Source organism: Excalfactoria chinensis, chromosome 4 (assembly GCF_039878825.1).
Source record: "Excalfactoria chinensis isolate bCotChi1 chromosome 4, bCotChi1.hap2, whole genome shotgun sequence".
Lineage (NCBI taxonomy): Eukaryota > Metazoa > Chordata > Aves > Galliformes > Phasianidae > Excalfactoria > Excalfactoria chinensis.
In genome coordinates this window covers 9,508,699-9,535,487 of record NC_092828.1, presented here as the reverse complement: position 1 = coordinate 9,535,487, position 26,789 = coordinate 9,508,699, and the positions used below count along the sequence as shown (strand labels likewise).

Below are 26,789 nucleotides of genomic sequence, written 5' to 3'. Positions count from 1 at the left end.
AGTAGACCAAGCCTAGCTACTGGAAAATCATATGTCTGTTTGTGTGTATTTGTTTGTGTATATAGAGAAGCAGCAGTTCCAGTGGGACTACCAGGTTGAGCAGTTCCTACTGTGAGGTGAGATATGTGTTGCTGACCTAATGCTATTTTATCTTCTTTATTTGCAGGTCAATGCCAAACTGCACAGAAAGGTACGATGTGACTTTGCTTGCTCTCCTTGTAAAATCACAGCATCTTAAGTATCTCTTTATCATTTCCTGAAAAGTTTTCTAACATGGATGCTGTAGTAGGTTTAGCTCCTACAGAGATGATCTCTCTCACACAGAGGAGAATTTTGCCATTCTGACAATTGTATCATTTTTTGTCATTCAGAGACATTAGCAAGATAAAGGTGCTAAAACTTGGGTCCAGTACTATAATACCCAGAAATTTTATGATGAGACATCTCTTCATTACTTCTTTTTTACTTTTGAGTTGGCTGAAAGTGCTAGCAGCATTTTTCCTTCCTAACACCTCTTATCTTGATTTCTTAAAGTATATTAAATTGCATGTCTGTAAGCCAAGTCACAGAATAACTTTTGAATGCTTTGGGCAATTTCAGTCAAACTTCTCAGAGAGGCTGAAGTTTCAGAGAGATTAAAATCTGTCAGATTTTGGTGGCCAGGCAAAAAAAGATATATTTTTTCCAGTACCTTCCCCTCGAAGGAAAGAAGTCAATGTAATCTCACACATTATTAGTGAATCCATACTCAGAGGCAAGGACGGGGAAGAGAACATATTGTAATCACACCTTTTTAGGATCCTGTGTTTTTACCACATTAGAGCGTGAGGTAGTTTTTCCTTTAGAAAACGAATTTTGTTAATTTTATAAGTATGTTTGTTTCCAATGTATTTATTAAATGAATTCCTATATGGGCCAGGCACTCCTGTGTTGGTGAATGTCAGTGGATGTCACGTTTTCTGCATGGAGGAATTCAGTGACACACATCTTCTTCATACACACTGGCACACTGGGCAGCATTTTGTCAGACTGCTCCTCTGCTGCCATCTGTCACACAGCAACAAAATTTAATGGAATATTGTTGGGAAGGTTCAACCTCTACTGTCATACAACCAACATCTGCTTCTGATGTGTTGTGGGCCAACATAATAAACCAGAGGCATTACTTTTGGAGCATCCTTCAATCAAAATATCATTTGAATTCTGAATGACATTTACTTGTGTCAGACGGTTCACTGTCAGTCTCTGGCCTAAGAATACTTCTCATTTTTTCTGTAAATGGTTTTAGATGTTAATTCATTTGAGAGTATTGCAAACTGCCTCCAGTCTACCTGTGAATAAGAACAGAAGAATGTTCTTTAAATGTGTTATTTGTTATATTGTCATTGAACTCTTCAGAGTACTGATAATAGAAGCCATTTTTCATATGTTCCCCCCCCTTTTTTTTTTTTCATAGCAAAATGTGTGGACATCTCCTTAAGCTCTTGTACAGATGTTACCTATACTCAAACGATGTATCCTAATTTCCTGGATCATAAGTCTCGAGAAGTGATTGAGTACAGCTCTGAGTATATTCTCATAAGCGTGCTGCACAACTTGCTGCAAGGAGAATGCAATCCAGATCTCAGGCTCCTGGGTTGCTCAGTGCTGGCCCCACAGTGTGAAAAGGACAAAGTTATAAAGCCTTGCAGGCATGTCTGTGAAAACCTGAAAAAAAATTGCCTCTCTGCTTTTGATGCAATAGACATGGCCTGGCCCTACTTCTTAGACTGTGATCGTTTTTTTGCTGGGGAAGAAGAAGGATGTTTTGACCCACTGGCAAAGCTGCGAGGTAAGGAAAGAAAGGAAAGAAGCTATGTTAACACATCTTACTCAACTTGATTGAAAAGTTCTCATCTCAGTCAGCTTAATGTGCCTACAGCACAACACTTCCAAGCTTGTCATATTTATAAACACTTGCAAGGTGTGATTCATTTTGTTCTACCTATTTTAACCACTTAATTAAGCTGTGCTCAAGAAGTACCCATTCCTCTCTCTTGCATACAAAGATCAAGATAAGCAGCTCAGTGCTAGATACTTGGAATACTAACACATATTTAGATAAATCTTGTCCTCTGTTCCAGCATTTTGGGCAGCAGTCTATATATTTGAAACATCTTATTTTCTAAAAACATTTTATTTTTAATTTAAAAACTGAAGGTTTTATGTGAAGGTGCACATAAATTTACAGTGACCTGACAAGCTCAGTTTAGTTATCTCATTAATGACAGTTGTAGAGTTTTGTTTAGATGAAGATCCAGACTGTTCAATATAGCTGAATTTCATCAAAAATGAATTTGATCCATCAGATTCAAAAGGAAAAATCTGTATATTTATGACTAAAGTTTGCTAAGTATGCCAAAGACTATATTACAATTGGATATTGCACAATGTATGTGTCAGTGTGCATATGCATTACTATATTTTTTTTCAAGAAATATATGCCAAAGTAAACAGCGTAGGATGTAGTACACAGAACTAAGGCTTTGACTGCAGATTCATTTTCTGTAATTCTACTATCGAAAAACGTATTTTGTGGAAAAGCATAGGTATTCATGCAATCCTCTGAGCATGACAGCTTTTAAATGCTGTCTTACATTTTTTCTTTGCAGGTGAAGTAAATTTTGAAGAAGATTTGCCTTCAGACTTGCCAGCTACTTTTATTCAGTTCAAGCATCATTCATATTCCCAAATGGTGAGCACATTGAAGAAGACTGCTTCTAGATGCTCCCATATTGCAACAACTTACAGCATAGGTCGCAGTTTTGAAGGAAAAGACCTTTTTGTCATTGAGTTTTCAACCAAGCCTGGTCACCATGAACTACGTGAGTTTTATCAGTGTTGATTGGGTTGCTTAAGGGAAATCCAATAGACTATTCATCCTCTTTAACAGGATGTTACTTAAAATGTAATAAGTTTTTATTGAAAAACATTGTATTCTCAAATTACAATGGTAGGAGATGATTTGCTGCAGTAATTATTGCCCAATTGCATTTTCCTGAATTATTTGTTCCTATATATATAGCCATATACATAGGCACATTGTATGACTATTATTTATTTATGCCCAGTTTGCAAGAATTTTGGAGAGATCTCCAGCATCCAGGTAGATGTTGCAGCACTGAGCTACATCTAAATAGATTTTTGGGCTTATTACCTGAGGTAAAGCTTCTTTGTCATCTGTATGCTATGCCCCTGGGGAGGCAGACAGGGCATCTGAGCCTGGTGTCTGCTTTGTTTTCTCTCACCCACACTAACTTGCATGATGTGGAGATATTCTGGGATGCCTTTGAACTTCAGCAAAATCCCAGAAGAAATCATTAACAGGGCAAAGTTCTAAACTCCTATCTGTTTGCCTATTGTTCTTCTCTTATAGAAGTTTCAGGAGTCTTTTCTAGGTGATACTCTGTTTGCCAGGATAATACAAAGCCTATGAAGCCGGATTTAAAGTAAAAACTGTGATATAGCATGATAAAAGATGGTAGTTTAACACATCACCTAGCATTTCCTTCTAAATCTATTGCTCCGTATTTTTCAGGACATGTAATTTTGATAGCCTTATCAGGCTGGCACAATAGCTCTGTGCCAGCCCTGCTTCCACGTCCAGTGCTAGGGGCTGGATGGGATCAAAGATTAAGATGAAGGGCTAGACAGGAAAGGATGCATCTATTTTCTACTTTCCATTAGTCTCTAACAAAGGGTGGAAACTGAGAAAATAGCTGCAGAGAATTGTGAGGATATGTGTTACTAATAGTTCTGTTCCAAATCTGTTTAGCCTAAAAGCCACTTTTAATGCATTATCTAACTTATGTTCCAAATACGTGGGTAATATATTACACATCTGCAGGTCATTTCTAAGATGTGTGACAATACAAGGCATTGAAGCTGCCGAAGCTAAGTGAGAGTGCCAGGGGTGTGTTTTGTTCTTTTTCTACCAGCTTGACATTTGCAGCATCACAACTAATGAGTCTCATTTTGCCTTAAAAAACAAAACAAAACAAAAACCTTAGAGCAATGATTGCCCCTTATTGTATGTGATCATGAAAGTATGGATCCTGTTTCACACATCCAGAAAGCTATTTAAATCATTGCTGGACTGACTTGTAAGGGAGAGTAATTCATCTGGAGTTGGTGTACTGTTTATGGTGATGTGTGCATTAAATTACTGTAAATAAAACTTTCGTCAGTAAGCTGTCTGTGTTACTCTTCTTTTGGAAGCCATCCGGGTATAATCAAATTAAAGCATCTCATTGCTTCATATTCCACAGTCAAGCCAGAATTTAAGTACATTGGCAATATGCATGGAAATGAAGTTGTGGGAAAAGAACTGCTGATATACCTTGCCCAGTATCTGTGTTCAGAGTATCTTCTTGGGAACCCTCGCATCCAAACTTTGATCAATAACACCAGAATTCATCTCCTGCCTTCACTCAACCCAGATGGGTATGAACTGGCTGCAGAAGAGGTAAGAGAATTTTTATAAAGAAATGTTCAGTGTTTCCTGTTTCTAAAATTCCCCCTAGGAAAATACAAACTTTAAGTAAAGCAGCAAGTATGGGACAGAGTGCTAATAACCAGCAGCTGGGCTCCCAGGCTGCTATGGGCGTAGGTTTCTTTCTGAAGACAGTGTGAACAGACCTTCAAAGCAACCAGAACCATGTTTGCCATTTTTCCTCCCTGCATGCATTGACGTGGGAATGACTGTGCTACTTTTTCACACATTTCACAGTCTCTGTTATCAGTTCTAGAACAGGATGCCCACTGACTCACTTTAATGACTTTTAAACTAATTTGTAAAGAAACATAATCTAATACTGTGGAATAGGCATTATTCCTCTTGTAGACTAGCAGATGTAATAAAATGTTAATGTCGTCTGTACTTGACAGCTTTCAGAAATCAGCTGATGTCTGAAAGAGAAATATGAAAGCAACACTTCTGATAGATGTTACCTGGCATTTGTCTTCTTTACCTCACTTCTACTGATAGCATAGTTAGCATGAAACATGAAAACAGGATTTTTTTGAGTTGCTCAAGTGGTGAGCTCTACCTATTAGAATGACAATGGCGGTATTGCATTCTACCTGAACTTTTCTTTGAGCAAGAGCTGTAATGTTGTGTTTCTTTTTTCTTTTCTTCTCTTCTAACCCACTCTGCATGTTGCTCTATGTTGAGTAAGAAACTGCTGTGCTCCTCTCATGAGTCACATCACTGGTGAGTGAAATAGCTCTCGTATGCTAGCAAGGGCAATCTCGGGGATAAGAAATGATTAAGTGTGGCTTTTTTCTTTTGACTGCATATACATTTTTAGCTTATCTCTGATGTATTTTAAAATATATCTTTACTAGTTATAAAATGAAATTTTAAGCACCTCCTTTTCTCATGAAGTTATACTGAACTGGGCTTCCATGTTACATCTTAGGGTGCTGGTTACAATGGATGGGTGATTGGCCGGCAGACAGCTCAGAACTTGGACCTGAACAGAAATTTCCCTGATCTGACTTCAGAAGCTTACAGAAGAGCTGGGATTCGTGGGGCCCGCCTGGACCATATCCCCATTCCACAATCCTACTGGTGGGGTAAGGTATGAATTACAGATTTTATAAATCTCATATACTACAGAGCAGTTCAGAAATCAAGAACCTGAGGTTGATTGGTCTTAGGTTATTCTCTGGTAATAAGATTTTATATGTTGGACTAAACTTGACATGTTCAGAATTGTCATGAAAAATCCTGGTGTGGGTGTGGCCAAGAGGCTGGTGTCAGAAATTCGTTGATAATTTGGATGATGCTATTATAAATTAAGAATCATAACAGTTAGGAGAGGTCACAGGCATGTAACAATTCACTGTTAGTGATTTAAACTGAGGTAGTATGTTGAAAAGCTTTTTTATGCACTTTCGTGGGTTGCATTAAAAAGAGCAGGGCCGGCAGGTAGGGGAAGTCATGTGGCATATGCTTTCCACAAAAACACTGGTTATACGTGATTACAAACTGCTGGAGTAATGGGAAAATCCAGTTGGGCAGCAGTGGTATTGGAATGAAGAGTTGCTGCCACCTCTAGACTTGGGGAGAAGAATGGAAACACCACTGCAGGACCTTGCACTTATCCTCACTAAGTGATACCCAGGGTTGTTTCGGCAGCTGTGTTGTGTTAGCAAAAGATCTGAGACAGCACACTGTGAACTTCTACTTTTCTACAGGTGTTCTTGTATAAGGGCTGTACTACATCCCAAGGAAATCTCTAATGCTCCCCCAACATTTGGTAATCCATTTTGCGGTAGTGAAATATGGATAAAAGCACCTCACTTCCTTAGGATAATATAGATATGATGATGAAAGGCTATGAGGAACTTAATGGTGCACTTTATATCAAATCATTGATTTTCAACATAACTCATCTCAAGAAGTTTATTCTTCTTTATGCTTGTTACTGTACAGATCCCAGCTCATGTCACTGGATTTCTGAAGAATAAAAGGTCACGGGCATAATAATTTCCAACTTTTTCCTGAACAATGACTGATAACACTGAAGTGTAGTTTTCAGAACCTCAGATGGGAAGGAAGAGTTGAGAGTGTGTGAAGCAGAAACAGAGGTCAAATGAAAACAGCTGACAAAATGTATTTTCGGATAGATGTCTACAGAGGGAATTGTTTCAGGTCATTCCACTTGTGCTTTGTAGATTTCTCATGGCTTACCTTGTCTCGTGAAGGATTTGCTTTCCCATATAGGACTTAGGCTCAGAGCCATCCCTGTTCTCTTTTAAGGAAACTCTTTCCCTCCCTTTAAAGTCAGAGCTTTGACTAGGAATGCCTGTGTTTCACAGTAAATCTCTGAACACAGCTCACTTCTATATATCTGTTATTTCCAAATGGCAATCCAGGATTATCGAGTTAGTTGCGAACCTGCCTTCATTTACAGCACAAAGTATTAATTACCCAGAACCTGCTCAGCAATAATAATATTATATCACAACAGTCATTATAAATATATATGTCTAGCTTACTGGGAGTAGCTATGCTACTTTAATCCCACTTGCAGAAGCTGTCTCTCTTGGTGAGAACTTCCTGCTGGTTTCCTGGTTTGAGAGCAAACAATGCCTTGTTCTCGATCTTGTCAAGGTTGGCTTTCCATGCAATTGCAGTTCTGTTGTCTGCCAAGCTTTTTGATCCATATCTATATGTGTGCTTCCCTGGAGTTAGATGCTTGCAAGGATTTGTTTCCAGCCTTATGGAACATCCTTAGGGATGTTGTGTATCATCAGAGCAGTTTACAGAGGGCTAATTTGGAGACAGGCTAACATTTCTCCTGCAAATACCTCTACTGTCATGGCCATTTCTGCCCCTGGTCACCAACATGTGTCTGTCACCCCAGACCAGGAAGCCTTGGCACCAACCCACCCTCTGTCTGATGTCTGCCTTAGCGTGGACAGGCCCTGAGGAATAAACACAGTTCTACTCCTGCAGGCTTGTCCTTGCTTAGGAATATGAATTAGAAATAAGTTGATGGTTCAGTGACTCATTCCTCATACTACTAAAGGACTCAGGAGACCTCTAGGTACTTTCCTGAACCCAAAATGGGTCCTGACCTAAACAATACCCAAAGCATCTTTGCAGAACAAAGGAGATAACTGATTTGTCTGTGGCCTGAATGGCACCACAGAATCTCCTTGATAACTGTAGTTATGCCTGGTTCAGAAGCATAGTGGTGAGCAGTCTCACCACCTTAGGTTCCTCTCCTGCACTGACGGTAGTCACAGAGCAGCCAAAGCACCTCTCCCATAAGAAGCTTCAATTCTGTCAGGCGGACAAATCCATGGCTCCTACAGAAGTCAGCTTTGTGTATGCAAAAGCATTAGGTCATGCTTTTCAACACCAGCCTCTCAGCTTTCATTTACTTAATAGTGTTTATTACCTGCCTTATTAAAGTAATTATGTGGGTATTGCAGGACATTGTATAAAGATCAGAAACTGGAAAGTGTGGTCCGAGCCAATCTCACAGTCTCAGGAGGGCTCTGACCTCCCTCTAGACCTTACGGTACAGTGGTTTTTGTTCCCTGGTATTTTATGTTATTGAAATACAGGGTCTGAGGGCTAGGTCTGAGAGACTTTGGGCTTCATTTGAAATGAATCCAGTTAAATTGGCTTGAATCTTAACAGGATTTGGAGGTCTGTGCCAGCGGAGGCCAGCAGAGCATTTAGAAAAATGAAGTTTGTTGTTTCTAAAAGGGGATGTGGGGAAAAAAAGCCTTTGAAAGCTATAGACACAGTAACTAATTACAGTATAATTGATAAAAATGAGATTCGGGTTTTAAAAGGTAGTGCCCATTCACTGTAATTATGGTCAAATAATTCAGCTGTTTTCTAATTATATCTCAAATTGTTCTTGTGAGATGAATACCTTAAGATTGATTTCCTCTGACTGAGAAACAAGAACCTTGGTGAAAAAGAAATGAAAAACAAACACAGAATCCACATTATAGTAAAAACCTACAAACAGTCAAAGGACAGAGTGAGACAGAATCTGATATCATCCAAAGGATCTGAAACAAGATAAAAAGGGATGGACACATTTCAAAGCCTTAGTTGTGGATCACAGAGTTGATGAAATGCAATTAGGATAAAAACCATGACACTGAAATTACTGTTTTTCCACAGCGTTTGGTTCTACAAGACACTGGCTATGTGACGCAGCAGTGCCTTGCAGCTTATGCAGGTGTCTAGTGAGCAAGTCTAAGCAGAAGAGAGCAGAATATCAGAGCTCTCTGAGTCAAAATTCTAATTTCACCCTTGCCCACTGAATGACAGAAACAGCTAAAATCTTAGCGAGACCTATGAGCACTGTTTGGAAGCAGGGATGATTCTCAGGGTACATCCTCCCTGGCTGGGCATCTGCATGTGGTGCAGGGAGTACCCTCTCCTGGAGTGCTCTCTATTTGACTTTCAGAATGATTTTACAGGCCATTCCCTTTCTGGAAACTAACCTTTATAGTTATACAAAAAACATGATTTATGTTTCTGGTGTGCAGAGTGCTTCTGGTCGTGGACAAGTAGCACAACCTAGCCTGTGTCCATATGTTAGCTGCAACTCAAACATTTCTTAATCATAAAATTATAGAATTAGAGAATCATAAAGATTGGAAAAGGCGACTAAGATCATCAAGTCCGACCATCTGCCCATTAATGATTTACCTTGTAGCACTATCATGTACTTCATGTTCCAACTAGTTCCCAAATACAAGGTACAAACTTTTCAAACAGCTCAGCGAATGCACCCCAATCATATGCAGATAAATGTAAAACTGTGACTGGATGTATGAAGGGAATAGATGTAGAAAAGTGTGATTTCCTAGTGTGCCTGTTAATATACCAGCATATGTAAAACTGTATTTAGATGTGTCTCATCCAGAAGTTATACCTGTGCAGGGACTGATGCAAAGAAAACAGGAATTACTCTTACTGTGAACCTAATGTTTTGATCTTTAGGGTGTTATTTATTCATTTATTTTCTGTATCTACTGTGTTTTGAGCTATATAGCACAACCATTAGAGGCACTTGGCTCTCTGGCACTAGATATTAGCCCCTCCAGGGTCCTGGCTGGACAAGTTCCTAATAGTGCACAGATAGTGCAGAATAACATGCAGCATAGGCAGCCCTGCAGAAATGCCGCAGTAAATCTAGTGTAACAAATCTTGCACTTATATATATATATATATATTTAAACTTGCATATATGCATTTCTGCAAAGCAGAGTCTGGACCGACAATGTTCTTTTCCCCTGATATCCTCACAAGTTGCAAAGAAAACAGTCTCACCTCCAAGAGCACCGACTGGTGTCTGGGCTTGCGGGGACCAGCCACCAGGTGACACTGTTACCCCGAAGAATTCACCAGCGCCGAAGAGGGTCCGTGAAATCTCTCAGCACGGAGATGGTCGAAGACCCGCGTGTACGCGGTGTCCCCGAGGTCCGATCCCCACTCACCGGCTGTTGTCACCTCTCATGCACAGTCAGAAAGACGAACTTTGTGACCTATTTGCAGCAGTTCCCTACAAGTGAACTGAAGTTGTTGTTGTGTGTTATATCTGTTAGTTTCCTTTTATTTGCAGAGCTAAGGTCAGTGTATATATGAGATGTTATTTCCAACAAGTGCTGTGCATTACAAACTGATCCTTGTATCCCATCCAAAGTCAGCCCTGCTGTTTCAGAAATTAAACTAGAAAAGAGACCTGGTTTGCAAATAATAGTAAAGCACCGCGACAAATAACGGCGTCATCACTTTGAACTGCTGAAAGTGCCGCTGCAATGAAAAAGTATTCTTTGGCAAAGTTTCTGGCTTTTTGTTTTTGGTTGGTGTTCTGGTTGTTTTCTTTGTTTGTTTTGTTTTGTGTTGTGTTTTGTTGGGTTTTTTTGTTTGTTTGTTTGTTTTTTGTTTGTTTTTGTTTTGTTTTGTTTTTCATCAGTTTTTTCCACTGTGTTTGCTTCTGGTTTATAGGGATGTAAAAACAGTACGTGTCATGTCATCAATTTTTTATAGTAAGGGCAGTGAGGCACTAGAACAGGTTGCCCATAGAGGTGCTGGATGCTCTGTCCTTGAAGATATTCAAGGTCAGGCTGGACAGGGCTCTTAGCAACCTAACCTAGCTGTAGGTGTCCCTGTTTGTTACAGGGGAGTAGGACTAGATCACCTTTGAGGGTTCTTTCCAACCCAAAGATGCTATGATTCTATGATCTGTCCCCTTGAGCAAAATGACACTTTTCCCCCATTAATCAGTGGAATGGAAGAGGTGAAGAGTCTCATCATTCTTCTTGACACATTCTTCTTCACAGGACTTTATCCTGCTCAAGACCAAATCCCTTCAGAGCTGATCAATCAGTCATGGCTATTTTTCCTTCTGGTTTTCAGGTAGCACCTGAGACTAAAGCAGTCATGAAGTGGATGAGGTCCATCCCATTTGTGCTCTCTGCCAGCCTCCATGGGGGTGAATTAGTTGTGACTTATCCTTATGACTATTCAAGGCATCCTATGGAAGAAAAAGAGTTCTCCCCTACACCTGATGAGAAGGTAAGATGATTTTTGTACAGTAGGTATATTGATATGGTTTCCTTATGCAGAACTTGAATTTGCTCTGTCAAGCTGTGCTGTTTAGCACTTTGTATCTGTTGTAGTTTTCATGGAAATAAATAGGACGTATTCTCCAAAGGAAAAAAGAAAAATAAAAACAAACAAACAAACAAGGATTTATGCATTAAGTAATTCATGCAATCACTTTATGTGCTCTAAAAATATTGATGTGTAAAAATTTACTCATGTTTTATGAAGCCAAACATGCTTCCAGGTGAGTCAGGTTAAGAAAAGTAAGGATGTCACTATATAAGGGGTGAAAGCTCTGCTGTTTTTACCACTCTTTTCCTAGAATGATAGAAGTAAGTCTCATCAGAAGTGTTGTGTTGAAATCTGTAGTAACAAAAAGGCTGCCTGCCATATGGTGGCAGTCTTGTAACATTTATTCCAGAAGAGTAGGAATGGTTTTCCCCTCTCAGGTTCCTCATCTGGGAATCGCTGTAAATCTTCTGTAAAATTTTTTGCTGTCTTTCCTATTTCCCTTTGATTTCCTCAATCTAGTATTCATTGCTGACAAGCCCACTAGGAGAAGAGCCAGCTCTTTATCCTTCTAGTGTGTGTTAAAAGTGTCCCTGGCCTCTTAAGCAAATGTGGTTCCTTACCCAGCTTACAGCAATTGAAAATCATCAGAAGTTGGTCTTTGACTGGAGATATCCCTTATCACTGAGCACATTTCTGGGACGAATCTTTTCTAAAGTGACAGTTCTCATTAGCAACTATTAAATATTTCTCACTATTTAACATTCTCTATATCAATTCGTTTCTTCTGGGTGGTGTGAAGTGTACTGACTGTGTGTGCATAACGGTGATCTAGCAGTGAAATAGATCAGGCACTGCACAGTAAAAAACACATGTAACAAATGTCTGGTGGGTGGCACTGAACACTACCAAAGCTCTTGGTGAGAAGCTACAAAGTCTAGTGGATGTCACAAACACATCCATGTACAAGTATGTTCCCTCACCTGGCCTAGAGGTGTCATCTTGCACAGAGATGGTGCAAGGCTATGGCCACACATGCTTCATCCAGCAGTTCACATGTGGGAATGAAGGACATCATCTCCATTCAGAGACAGCATGTATATTTTGTATAATATGATTCATAACTATGTAGAGCTCCATCCTTTGGGATGCAAGACACAGAACCTCATGCTGAGATGGCTTCATAGCCAGTAGCAGCAAAGCCTGGGAAACTAGTTACAAACTTGGATGTTTAGAATATATTGGGGGGTTCAGGGAGAGGGAAAAGGGTGGGGCTTGGAATATGCTCCACTTAAACCAACTTTTTCAATGAGTCATCTCAGGAACTTTAATAAAATTACCAGCATCACTTAGCTTTTGCTTGGGAAGTTATAAAATGTGTACCTGTGAAGTGACTTGCATTTAAGTAATGTAATCTGCTGCTGCTGGGGAACTGGCAACCTGAAATATTGCAGCATGTTTTAGCTGCTATATGTTAGCTGTATCCCTTGTTCTGAACACTGATCTGCCAAATGCACCATGCAAGGGGAAGAGACGCAAATTTGCACCCTTGTCTACAGCCCTGGGCGAAATGCTGCAATACAGACAATGTCCAGAATTTCAAAAGTCAAATTCTACAAAGCACATTCAAACTATATCTCCTTGAAATCCTTGAGATCTTCCAGCAAAAGCTGGAAGGGTGCTGCAACTTACATATGTCTCTCATGGTGTATGTTTGGCAGTATGGAGATCCTCTTGGCAGTGACAGATTTCAAGCCTCTTTAACCCGCATCACTAACTAGGCTTCTAACTGCTGAGTCTCAAAACTGACCCATGCCTTTATGCCATGTTCTTGCATCTGTTTCAGATAACCTAATCCAGAACCTTCCATATTTTGGCCTGCTGTTTCCAGCAAACTGTTGTTGCTTTGTGTTAGTGGCACTGACCCTGTGACCACTGGGGTGGAAAAGTGCACACTAAAATGGAGTCAAGTTCGCTCCTTTTGCTGAATGGAAACTCTTCCTTTCTCCCACTTAAAAAACCCAACCTGTGTCAACCAGTGAGATCAATGTTGGCATGTAACAGCATGTACCCCATTTTACCAACTGGACATCATGCTTCCAAAATTTCTCATCATCATCTCCCTTTATGTTCTTTTATATTATGCACTCTTTTGTATAAACATGGAATTATTTTGAGGTCTGTGGCCAGTCACAGCATCTCTGGCCATCAGAAAGATTTTGGCAAATTTTCTTCACATAAATCCTAGAATAGTTTGGGTTGGAAATGACCTAAGATTGTACACACCCAGTTCCTTGCATGTTCTTTTAAGAACTATGCAGTGCAACCCACAAAGCTGATCTGATCTGGTGGCTTATTATCACTGCTGTCATTTCAGGACAAAAATCTGGAATTGTAGTTTTTGTAGATGAGATTTGAATCAAAAAAAAAAAAAAAAATAGATGGGAATATTTGTGTTAGAATTTGGAATAAGAATTGGAGAAAAAATGATAGAAAACTGATTCAAAGAAATGGCTTCCCCAGATCATTGCTGCTTCTTCTGTCTTCACTTCATGTACCTATCACTTTTTCTTTCTGGGTGATGACTCAGCTGCTCTTTATCACTATTAACACTCTTAAGAGATCGGTGGTGACACACTCCATCTCTACATCCTATCCTTCCATTTTTAGGAATGGTTTCTGCCCCGTGAAGAAGCAACTGTCATTGAGATCAAACTGGCAGGTTGTCCTGTGAGAATGATAAGTGCAAAGCAAATTGACACTGTCTATTTTAATCACCAGCAGCTGATGCAAAGATCTGGTTGGGCTGAGGCTGGTGTAGGTGTTTCTGAAGCAATAAAAATAGCAATAGCTAGAACACAGTGGGGAGAGCTGATTTCAGCCATTAAACCCAGAATTTAGACCAACCAAGCAACCTCACTATGTCTGCTTCAGATAGATTAAATCCAAGTGTTATAAAATCAACAGGTACTTAGTACTGGCTAAATATATTGGATTGCAGGGGAGCACCTTAGAGAAGAAAGCAAGTGAAAGCTTTCTGGCAGAACACAGAGGTTCTCACTCTCCATCTGCTTCAGTTGCTCACTGTCTGGGCTCACAACAGCAAGAGTTTCTAGCAGCAACAGCCATGACTGAAGGCTAACATGTTTACTGTTTATTTCAAACCTTTTTTTTTCAGATGTTCAAAATGCTGGCAAAAGCTTATGCTGATGCACATCCAGTCATCTCAGACCGATCCGAACATCGCTGTGGTGGAAATTTTGTAAAACGTGGAGGTATTATAAATGGTGCTGAGTGGTACAGCTTCACTGGAGGTAAAACCACTTTACCATCATTTCAAGAGAGGTACAACCTCTATACGACCTTAAAGAGACATAAGGGTTTGACAGAAATAATTTTATTCATTTCAGTTTTCTTTAAGTCTAATCCTTGCAGAAAGTTTCCTGTAAGTGACTTAAATAGTGATATGTATGTAGGTAGCATCTATTTCCAGCTGCCAAGGGATATATTTAACCCTGATAAAATCTAGAAATGTTACCAGGCTATACAAGTCACATTTGTTACTGTATATAAGATTCCTCTGGTTTTAAAATCTGAAAAGTAGAAATAAGTGCTTGATGCTGTGCTGTCATACTGTAGTACCATGGGTTTGATTTCACCTTTTGGATTTGTACTCTTCTTCTTGAAAATATTGCTTTTTCAAGTTGTTTAAATAAACATTTTTTGTAATGAAAATCAACAGCAGAAACAAACTTCTGACTAATTTGTGCTTAAGTTGATAATTTGATTTTCTCAATAGTATTATTCTTTTTTTTCCCCTCATAGTTACTATTGTTCATACCATTTTCACAGGCACTTCAATCATGTCTTGAAATTGAACTCGGATGGTTCTCAAAATCATTGCATTGAAAGTGGGCATTCAGAAAGATTTGAGGCATGAGTGAGAATCAAGTTTAAGTATCCTAGACTTACATTCTTTTGAAAATTATTTCCAGTGCCTTTTGTGCAGAAACATTTCTGACTGTTCTAGTGGCAAAAGGTCATCTCTTTCCTGAAGACCTTTGGCAAATCATGTCTAATATAGCTGATTATCTAATTACTGTGATTAGCCAATTCTTATATTTCTATTGCTGTTTCCTGGCCAGGTGAACAATACTTGAAATAATGTTTCTTCACTGGAAAGCAATGTCACAGTCATTAGTTAACATTCTGAATTTATTGAATAATTTCTACCTATTGGCCATTGCCTTCAGCCAACTGCAACAGGAAAATTCCAGTTTGGAGTTAAATGGGTTCTTCTTCATCTCTTCTTTTTCTTTCTGAATCTGTAGGTATGGCGGATTTTAACTACCTTCATACAAATTGCTTTGAAATTACTGTGGAGGTAGGATGTGAAAAATTTCCTTTGGAGGAAGAATTGTTTACAATCTGGCATGAAAACAGAGATGCCCTTCTGAACTACATGGAGATGGTATGACTCTACTTTTTCAGACCTGAGTGCTTATGGTTTTTCTTCTTATTTTCTTTGTCAATATTTCTCTCATTACTGCTTCCCTGGTTAGTTATTACTGAGACAGCACTAAATCAGTCATCACATTCCACCTGCAGCACAGGGCCTCCACTTGTCTGATAGGGCTTACAGATAATATTTGCCTTGTCTTGCAGGAAAGGTGAAGATAGAGAACTTTAAAAGAATGAAAAAGTGAAAATTCTATACTTTGTGCAACATTATAAATCAACTGTTCTAACTTTAATGCTAGGAAAAAAAATAAATAAATAAAATAAAGAAAAATACAAATCAGCCTTTCTCCTGAAGAATAAACCAAGATACCTGTTTTCCAGAAAGCTTCTTGGAACTTTTCACTGTCATATTCCACATTCGTGGCACAAACTCTGCTGTACAGCAACAGGAGATACAGATTCAGTTGGAATGGGGAGGTTCTTAGTATCTTGCAAGAAATATTGTTTCCACAGTTCTAAGCTCAATTTCTGTATGAAAATAGTTTAAAAGGTTTGAGGCCTCATTTTCTAAAGGGACAACTATATGCCTGTAAGCATTAAAGCAAGCCATTAAAAAGTCATTTTTAATAACAAGCTTGAGCTCAGCAAAAACAAATACCTCACTGACAATAAGTAAGTGAACACAGAAACAGAAGTTGCTTCTCTTTCTCTCAGCCATTAGTAGATTAGATTTCTGTCATGCCTTATGTTGATAGAGTACACAGTAATTTAAAATAGTTAGGAGTGTTTTTATTGCCTTTCTAAGCAACCTCTTGCTACTTGTGGTAAGTATCATCATTCAATAAAGTCTACAGTACAGACCACCAAACTCATTTCATTTTACAGCTGTCTGATGAAAATGAGTTTTAGTGAATCCAAATGGAGCTGGGTTAAATCCATATATATTGCAGTTGAAGCCTTCAAGATGTAAAGATTTTTATAGTGTGTGAGATACTGTAGAAGTCTGTGCCGGAAAAGCTTTTTGAGTAAATGCAGGACAGTAAGCAAAACAACTTTGTAGATAAGGATGACTGAATTACTCCCGATAAGGATTAAGTCTGCCATAACCAATTCTAACTTTTCTTATTCTGACACATACCAGGCTGGTTGGTGTGTGTACAGATCTCCTTGACTTAACACACTGAAGTAGTATTCATTTTCACATACACTTATCTCTTCTCCCCATTGGAAGTTGTACCAAAAAGCACTCTGGATTGCTCTCTGCTCTCTACGTGGCACAGACCTGAGACAAAACCAAAACCAGTGTATTTAATAAAGGAAACCAAATCAACATCATTAAAGGAATTTCATATTTGTCATTTTTATTCTCTCCTCTTGTAATTGCAAAATTATTATTGAAGTTGGATGAGGTCATACTACTTTAAGTATGTCTACAGTGTAAATTCAATTTGACTCAGAGATGACTCTTCTGACCAGATTTACCCACTATCCATATGATAAATCCTCAAGTCCAATGCTGAAAAGTAAATTGCAGTTCTTCATCATAATCTTTTTTAAGGGACAGTTTTGAAGTCCTTAGACTGAGTTGTTTCTAAATCCATCAGTGAATTGCTCCACTCAGTATAGAAAGGCTACATTAAAATGGCAGTACAATCATCTCGTCTTTAATAAAAACCTGCTGTCATTTGACTATACTAAATATTTTTCAAGCTTGGTATTAAAAAGTTACCAGAAAGTTAGATATTCAACGGCATATTTTTAAACATCTATTTTTCACTATATTTTTTTCCATTGCTTTGATATATTTTTTTGATACTCCTTAAAGTCGGGGAGAAAAATAAGTAAAGAACAGCACAAGTTAATCATACCAATTCACGGGAAAAACAGGAATGGAGTCAGTTTTCAATTCAAAGTTCGTACAGAGTTTCCAGTAGAAACTATTTCCATTTCCATTTTTGAAAGCTGCAAAAGAAAGATCCTTAAATAAAGTGAGCTGTTTGTGCACCTCCTCGTTTGACAGAATTCACATTGCTCTTTAGTATGTCACCAAACACATTTCTCATCAGCTCAAGCAGCTGTGCTTGTAGAGAAGAGAAAAAGGATATTATACACACTGCTATCATGACAGTCTGACATGTAGTGATGTGTAGTCAGCATGGAGATGATGAGACCAAAGTGGCCAAAAATTTTCCTGAAATAGTCTTATTCACTCATATTAAATAAAAATATAACAGTTCCATAACTGTATTCAGCGTTATATATTGATTAATATTTATAAATGTGTGTTGAAAATGATTTTAAAATATTGCATTAAGAATTACATAGGATATAAGGATTGCACAAAGAATTGCATATTTAATATTAACACAGAGTTAAATATAGCACTTTACAAAGATTTATCCTTCTTCTGATTTCTCCTTACTTAGAATTCATGTTATTATTTTATTTGTATGTTTTCACTCTAAAATAATTTACCACAAGACAGTTGTGCAGTTTTGGATCTTTATGCACTTTGGTGTCCTTTATGAAGAAGTGGATGGAAATGAAAACTATCTATCTATTAACAAAAAAGAACTGGTTTCTTTGTAAAGCTTTATTAACTCATTCTGCTGCCAGCATGGCAGTATATTGTTTATGTGTAGTATCATCTAAAAACTAAGAATTATGTGAGATTTTGATTTACTTCTCACATCTTTTAATGCAGTACTTTGAGTAAAGGGCCACTGCTCTATGCTGACTCGATTCTGCTTATAGCAACTATGATTCCTTTACACTGTGTGTAGAGCATGAGATTTTTTTTTTTTTTTACAGCTTTAACTTTTTGTTTCTTTCCAGTTCTGGGTTTAGGGTAGGCAATCAGCAACAGTTTTTAAATGCTGTGGTTGTATCATAAGATGCCACTCATCTGTCCAGCTGAGGGACCCTCACTGCAATGCACAGCAATATGCCTAGCCTGGGAGAGCACTTGTTCTCTTCTCCCTTTTCATTAGCTCTCTCCAAGAAGATATTGCTGCTCTTGAGATCTCAATGTAGATGTGATCAGAAGAGTTATTAGCATCCAAGATCCTCTGTAATAGATCAAATCTCTTGAAATCTGTTTCCTTTCGACATGGGTAGAATATTTAGATGTGGTGCTGTGATCAGTGACCTATGTATCTTTGCTTTGCTTTTCCAGGTTCATCGAGGAATAAAAGGAATTGTGTCTGATAAATTTGGCAACCCAATTAAAAATGCTAGAATTTCAGTCAGAGGCATCCAGCATGATATCACCACAGGTAATATTTTTGTTTCAGACTTTTTCCTGGGACAGAGTGAAAGCACTGAGAAATGAACCTGCGAAGTCTTGTCATATCTGATGGAAATGTCACCTTATTGAGAAATCAAGACTCAGCTGTGAGTTTGTTTTGAGAAAGGCTAGAGAGAGCAAATATCAAGCTGGCTGTTCAGTCTGTCATGTCTCTGGGATGACACAGTTGTTGCAGTTAAAACTTCCACATGAAGCTGTCAGCCAGCCATCAAAAACAATGTGAACTAGAGAAATACAGAAATCCACCTGGAAGTACATATTTCATGTTTGGAGAAATATAGCAATATCTGTGCTGGGGGGCAAAGTCTACTCTGTCCATCTTGTATTCATGGAAAATAGATGAGATGTTCTAAGCATGAGATATAGAATGTATGGTAGGATCTACATTGGCTTTAGCAGCTGGAATAAGTGCAGTGTTTGAAAGGCAAGTAACCTTTCTTTGTATCTGAAAAACAGCATAAATATATGCAATCTGTGAACAATGTTTATATAGAATGCAAAGCAACATAGAATTTTGAATTATGTTCAGTGTCACCAGCTGATAACCATAAATCAAGGCATGTACAATTGCTAATTTTCACAGTCCTAAAGTTCTGAGCATTGGAATAAATGCTTTCATTTCGTTATTGATTTCAATAGGAATAGGATAGACCATAGGAGCGCAAAACAGGAGATGTGAATGGTAACATTTTTCCTATAATGATAGCTGTTGAATCAATTTGGAAAGCTACAGTGACTTATAATGCAGTGGATGCTTTCCAGCTTTTGGAAAAGAAAAAAAAGAAAAAAAAAAGACACTCATCACAAATAAAACAAAACAAAAAGCCTTAACATTAGAAAGGATACAACAGTGGAGATGATGCAGACTCAATTGATGGGAGACTCTGGCATGAAATAGGGTCTCTTTCAAAGGTCTTCCCAGACAATGGCTTCACATTGGCAATGGACACTTAAAGAATTAAGGGTTGAATAAAAAATGTGTTTACACTGAAGTAAAATGGAGCATTTGCTCTTGTGTTAGGTGGGGTTAAAAATGTCATATAATTAAAACATCTTTAAATTTCAGTGTCAAAAAAAGGACTGAAAAATTCCATGGGAAAATAACATTAATGCAACATTAACTGAGTTATGAAACATATTATTCAAAATAAAGGAAATACAAAATGGAGAATAAATATCGCATTTTAAAACTCCCTGCTTTTTGCCTGCAGGGAGTAACCTTCAGCTGGAGGAAATTTACACTCACTTTATACTAATGGCAATTTATACCATCTGCAGCTCCAACTCCATGGTCTTATGCACTATAACATCTGCAAAGTAGTAGAATGTAATATAATAAAAAGAAGGATTTCTTACCTCTTTAGACATGCTATATTTATGTATATATTGCAGCTTGGATTCTCCTTTCACTTTCTTAAGTTTCACGTAATTTTTAATTCATTTGGTTTCTTTGGAGTTATTCCTTGTACCCATAGAAAAGCAGTAAGGAGGAAAGCTTCCCAGTTAGTGAAATTTAGCATGTGATTTTTCTTCCTTAAGTTCTCAAAGGCCAGACTTTCAAAGGCAGAGTATATTTTTGTCCTTCAAATGCTTCTGTCTGAACTTTTTTCAAAATTTGTGTTGACTTGTTTCTAAAGTCCTTTAAATGCCTGCTCCCTAAATGTTTTCGCATCTGTGAATGCATGTATTCACAAGCACACATGAGTATGAGTATGTATCTGTAAAGAATGGAAGACCAAATAAGCTCTGTCTTGTGCCTTTCCCTTTCCAAAGCTGCTGATGGAGACTACTGGCGACTCCTGCCTCCAGGGACATATGTAATCACTGCCCAAGCCATGGGCTACACCAAGGTGATGAAAAGGGTCACCCTTCCCATCAAGATGAAACAGGCTGGACGAGTTGACTTTGTCCTGAGACCCGTTGAGGTTTGGCCTAACAAGCTTCTCCGCCGGCCCATGGAGGACATGAATGACCAATATGACCCCCTGGAACTCTATGACCCCCATGCTCAACATGCACAGGCTCGGGGAGGGTCACAACACATCAGGGAGAAGCCCTGGTGGTGGTCCTACTTCAGCTCTCTAGGCCTGCATAAACCTCTCTGGCTGCTTAAACAGCATTGAATGGTGCCATCGTGCTCTGCTCATCTTGTTCTGCTGCCCTTCCACCCAGCTCCATGCATCCTGATTGCTCTTAGCAGTATTTAAATCTGTGTCATTTGAAAGTACAATGTTAATTCAAGCCTTCTTTTGTTTTCCCTTTGCACACAAGTGGGTCTGTTCAAGTGTTTTTATATATTAAAAGCAATGGTGCACACCCATTCAAGAGCCAGGTTTTATGCAGTCTTTTTCTTAGTAATGTGCTGTACTTCTGCCCATGTAGTTAATCATCACATTCATTATTTATTAGGTTCTAAGTACCTGCAGGAATATATTCCTGATCCTTTAATGCATTTTTTGTACATGCCTTAACACATTAATGACCATGTACTAAAAACAATTTTCAGAAATCTCTTCTCTTTTTACATTGTATTAGTATATTAAGTTCCATTCATTAGCTCTTCTAGTATAGCTCACAATTATTTTTTTAATCCATCATGTGACATTAGTATTGATTTTGGACTGAAAAAAAAAAAATAAAAATAAAAATCATTAGGAATATGGAAGTAAATCTGTACCTGAATAAGTAGCACATTCAGTAGGATGGGCTGCTCACAGACAGGTCAGTATCAGCGAGGAATCATTAAATAATTTTTTCCCAAATACTGTTTCAGAAATTATCCTTTGAAGACATGTGTAATAAAAGAAGTGTTAAATACTCAGTCTTATTTCTTTGAACTCTCTTGCATCAGTAAACGCACAGAATCAAGAAAAATGCTTGGAAAGTTGATTCTGTTCCAATAAGTCTGAAAATCCAGTCATTACGATATATAGATGTTAATATAATTTGAAGTTTTCTAATTTAATACGTAAAGCAAAACACAGAAATATATGCTCAGTGATGGAAGTACACACAACCTATGGTGTGAGAAAGTACATGAAGTAATTAGTTGAATATGACACATTATGCTGAGGATATTAATATCACACAGCCTTTAGTCCACGGGATAATTAATGGAATAATCAAATCAGTCGTTAAGTTCTTTCCGAGAGAGTTAAATAGGTAAGTAATAGTACTGCAAAATGCTATCCTCTCTCAGAAATGTTTTTTTTGCATATCCATTATTTTGATGAAACATTTAGACATGTTCTTCCTTTTGGCTTGCAGTGGGGAATGAGCTTCATGCACTTACAGTAATTCCTCATCTGAATGCCACAGTGTACAGTCAAGGTGTTTGTTTGGAGCTGACATACTTCCTGCAGGAACTGCTGTATTAGTTGTCTGGATTGCCCTCTGATTTCTAAAAACTTGTTTCCTTATCTTAGATTTAAAAAAAATCCCATATTATATGAGTATTAAATGCCATGTGTGTGTATCTTAAGCTATAATTGCCTAAGAAGACCCAGGAGATGAATGCCATTAATTCTGAAGCCGGACACTGTGCATGCCTGAGTGCCTTATTCCCTGCTGTAACCTGATAGGAGTTCAGAATCTGTTAGTCCGGTGTTTAAAGGTTTGCAGGACTGGAGTCTGTTTAAAAATGAAAGAAAACCAATTAATAGCATTAACAGAAATAATTATGTGAACCAAATGTACTGCATACACAAATTAACATTCCTTTCCTAGGCTTACTAAACCAAAGAAATTCTGAATCCTAACTGTTTCACAGAGAAACTAGCAAGAGCTATACGTCCAGACTGTATTTCCTGTAATAGGTATTATGACTGTTTACTATGGTCATTGTTTTCAAAGACACTATCCTGTGAAAAAATTGGTAAAACTAACAAAATCAGAACAATATGCCAAATTGCTGGCTATTAGCTGTTCTTTTTATGTATGTAACGTCTTGCACACTTAGAAAGATGCTTTCTATTAGTATATCCCATATTCTCATAAGACTATTTGGAATTTTTTCAAGTAATCACAGTACACCCAAGCCAGATGAAATATAAAACAGAATGGCTGTGCAGAAAATCCATTCCTTTCCATGAGTCCCATGTTGAAATAGCAGATGGCAATCAAAACTGTGGAAAGATGATTTTCTGGGAAAATTGTAAAGAAGCGCTATGAGAGAGTGTAAAAAGCAGCTCTTCTGGACTACTATAGCTCTAATGTGAAACTGGGAGAATAGAACAAGAGTAGCTTCCCTGCATCTCTCTGCTTCATCCATAAAAAGAGGTGTTCAGCAGAAAAACAAATTGAGATAAGACTTCTTGTTCACATACAGCAACCTGTAGAGATGGGATTTGTAAAACTGCATTTGAGCAATTATGAGGGTTCTGGGAAAAGGTATGCCTCAGTCTTCTGGAAATACTTCATTTGCCAAGAGACAAAATCTTCAGATCTCAGCTCCTTGGAGATGGAAAAGACTTCCAGCATTCTCTTGGTGCCTCTCAAACAAGTTTTGCTTGGGTTTGGGATGTCTTTATCAATGCTTTGAAGATACAAAAAGAAAAAAGAAAAAAGAAATCATTGGTCAAAACCAGCCTTGCAGACTCAGCTTGGCCTTTTTCCAGAGGACTACATGTTTAGCAGTTGGACTGCTTTCAAGAATTACAGTGTGTGTTCATGAGACTCCCTCTCCTTTTAAGTCAGAGACTACATAACTTTTTCAATTACCTTCCAACCACATATTGAACAGTATTGACATATGTTTTTTGTAACATCCTCCTTAATAATTAATTTCCTAGTCTCCATGTTTGAGGGCATCTTCTCAGCCGTGGAGCCAAACTGTTTCTGCAGAAAGCAATAACATTAATAAATGCTCTAACCTGCCAACTATCCAGACCTCATCAGTCTGCCAGCAATAAATCTTCCCAACAAGTCAAAATATGTAAATCTAAGTGGTACAATTACAGACACAAAGAGTAAAGAGGAAGATCTCTATATGTCACATATACAAATTACTTTTCATTCTTACTGCAGAAAACATCATGAACATCTACAGAAAACATCAGGAGATAAATCACAAGTTGGTGTGTATATGATTATACCAAAAAAGCCATGGGTCTCTGTTCCACTCATAGGAGACTTTTTAGGTCAAAAATATTAACAGAAAACTAAAGGAAAAAAGCTTGCAGTTGTTGACATTTTCTTCTGTTTTAACAAAATGATGTTTCATTCTTGGGCCACCCACACATAAGAAGGAACATCATCCTCGCAACAGAAAAGAAAGTGTTTTGAGCTGATTTCTTAGAAACACAACTTGTGTCAAAATCACCATCAACTAAAGATTCCTGTTAACATTCTTTTATACTGCTTATCCCATTCTTCTCCTTTCAACATCTCAGTTTAACAGCAAAATGAAAGCACTTTAGAGCAGTATTGCAGTCTTCTTGGAAGTCCTGTAACCAGCTGTCAAGCAGGGTTTGGCAGACCAGTGTCATTTCTTTGAGCCCATCATTCTAGCATTTCTCTGCAATTCAGACAACAAGCTAGAGATACCTTTAACAGCCATCCAGCTCTGAGTGTGTGGGGGAACACCAGAAGAGTTTTTCTGTAGAGCTTTCTGTGTGGCCATGTCCATTTTCTGGATCTAGGTTTATTTGGATGAATAAATGATGAATGAAGGGAGATTCCTCCCAGTTTGACTCCCAGGAGCCACCAGTGACACACCAGTAGAGAAGTGATTATGCTCATGTTGTCATGACAGTGTAGTGAAAGAGAGAACACCATCAGTAAGTATATCACTGTAGTACTGAGACTGACCAAGTCCCATAATGGCCAGAGTTTGGAATCATGTCATCATTTTCACTCTCATACCATTCCAAGGTATGAATAGTTCATAAATCCAGGTGGAAAAGTGTAGTCATATCCCCAAAGAGGCAGATAAATAAAATTAAAGATATGGGATTCACTGAATATTTACATTTTTGACAGGTGTTTGCTGCGGAAGTGACTTTTGGAACTGAATTATGTAAAGAGATTAACTTTTTAAAAAAATAATTTAAAAATTTACTTATATATCTTTGAGACAGATCTGTTATGCTGATGTATAGGTTTCAACTTCTAGAGGATGCGAAAGCAGAAAAAATAAATCATTAACATGCATTGGTAGCTAAACTTCGTTAGCATTATTTTAAATAATGGGAGTAGAGTCTTTTATAATTAAACACTCCTTTAAGGAGTCATATCGCCTTCTAACAGTAGGGGAAAAATTCACTAATACAAGAGAATAGCGGTATTATTGCTGACATTGTCTTTAGTTTTCTTCCTTCAAAATGCAATTTAAGTAAAGTACTGTTGGTACACTCAGTAATGTAATGTACACTCATGTCTTTCAGTTTTCTTAGTCACAAGATACATACTGGTTTGTTTGTTTTTTTTATTATTATTGCAATTAGTACCAATGTTTCTGTTTACTGAATCTGATTGAGCATTTTGAGAGGTTTTCTGCTCAAAAATACCACTCTTTCAGTGTTATTGCCAAGAAAGAAAGTTCTGTTTCAATGAAGTCAGGATATTTCATTTTTTCACAATACATACAGAAACACAATTCTAAAATGTCAATTTCCTAAAGAATTTAAATGTAATTTTGTATCTTGCAGCCACTTACTTACATTCTTAAGAATATATTTTTAATTACTCTCCTTCCCTCTGAGGAACTGCTTAAAAAAGAAGTTTATTTTTCTTTTCAAACTCATTAATAATTGTTATTATGTATAATCCGATAAAAAATATCAATATACAGTATTTGCTTTATTCTTACTATTATTTTGTCAGGGAAAAGGTTTTCTTGACACAGTGCAAAATCTGTTAATTTCTCATTAAAAAATCACCAAGGAGCCTCAGACATGTCAGTGTATTTCATGCTATGCAACATATGCCTGGGTAATAACATCTGTGCTACAGTTACGTGTGTAAAAATGCCGGTAGTGTTACAGTAATTGGAAATTAAACCTTAAACAGGTGAAGGGGTAAATTTACAAGAAACACTGTAACATAATGGGAACGCCTGCCCAGGGAGGTGATGGTCTCACAGTCCCTGGGGTTGTTCAAGAAAAGTAAAGATGTGACTCTGAGAGATGTGTTTAGCAGACATGGTGGGAATGGGTTGGGATTGGACCATATGATCTCAGTATTCTTTTCCAACCAAAATGATTCTGTAACTCTCTAATTGTCATTTTTGGCACAGAAGTTCAGTAATTGAAAGCCAAATCCCTGCTTAACTTTAAAGGCTTTGTTATGGCTACTGATGCACCATAGCTATTTTAGTTTTGCTGCTCCATTTGCCCAGCACTGCAGTAAGACAAATGCCGTGACTGTTTCACACCGTGCCATGTGAATTTCCCAATTATTTTTGCTTGTTGCTTCCCTCTGCTGCTGAGCACAAGCAGCAGCTGCAGGGTGCAGAGGCTCCACACTACATTGCCCATTCAGGGCAGTGGCTGTTCCACACAGCTCTCCTTTCCACTGTTCGCTTTGGATCAGGGTAGTTCAGACAGAATTCCTACTCCTGCTTCTCTCCAGTGCTTCTTTTTCCCTACTAACAATACTTATTAATTTCAATTATAATGATTACTTGCAATCAAATACATCCAAATGCACTGAAGCAGTGTCTGTAACTCCATTCCCTGGAACATTCATCATATACTTTAAACACTTCATTGGAAACTGTCTCTTGCTTTTCCTTCATTTTAGTGTCCAAATGACATTGTGGCACAATGAATTTTTCAGGAGTGATGTGCCCTATATATTATGAACAGATATTTAACATGGAATTTAAATTCTCCTCTGAAGAAAGGCCTTAGAAAATAAGATGTTACAATGATGAGGATGAAA

At 37.9% G+C, this 26,789-nt stretch overlaps 1 protein-coding gene across 1 annotated transcript in view; it reads left to right on the top strand.

The window, feature by feature from the left end:
• CPZ (carboxypeptidase Z) overlaps positions 1 to 21,727 on the top strand; it is a 34,004-nt gene extending 12,277 nt beyond the window's left edge. Inside the window, exons 2-11 of the mRNA XM_072335387.1 lie at positions 167 to 190; positions 1,457 to 1,831; positions 2,652 to 2,864; positions 4,308 to 4,504; positions 5,460 to 5,621; positions 10,943 to 11,101; positions 14,319 to 14,454; positions 15,472 to 15,611; positions 18,777 to 18,876; positions 20,682 to 21,727. Coding sequence (XP_072191488.1) covers positions 167 to 190; positions 1,457 to 1,831; positions 2,652 to 2,864; positions 4,308 to 4,504; positions 5,460 to 5,621; positions 10,943 to 11,101; positions 14,319 to 14,454; positions 15,472 to 15,611; positions 18,777 to 18,876; positions 20,682 to 21,031 — 1,856 coding nt within the window. The 3' untranslated portion in view covers positions 21,032 to 21,727. The remainder of the gene's footprint in view (positions 1 to 166; positions 191 to 1,456; positions 1,832 to 2,651; positions 2,865 to 4,307; positions 4,505 to 5,459; positions 5,622 to 10,942; positions 11,102 to 14,318; positions 14,455 to 15,471; positions 15,612 to 18,776; positions 18,877 to 20,681) is intronic.
• Positions 21,728 to 26,789: the final 5,062 nt, after the last annotated feature.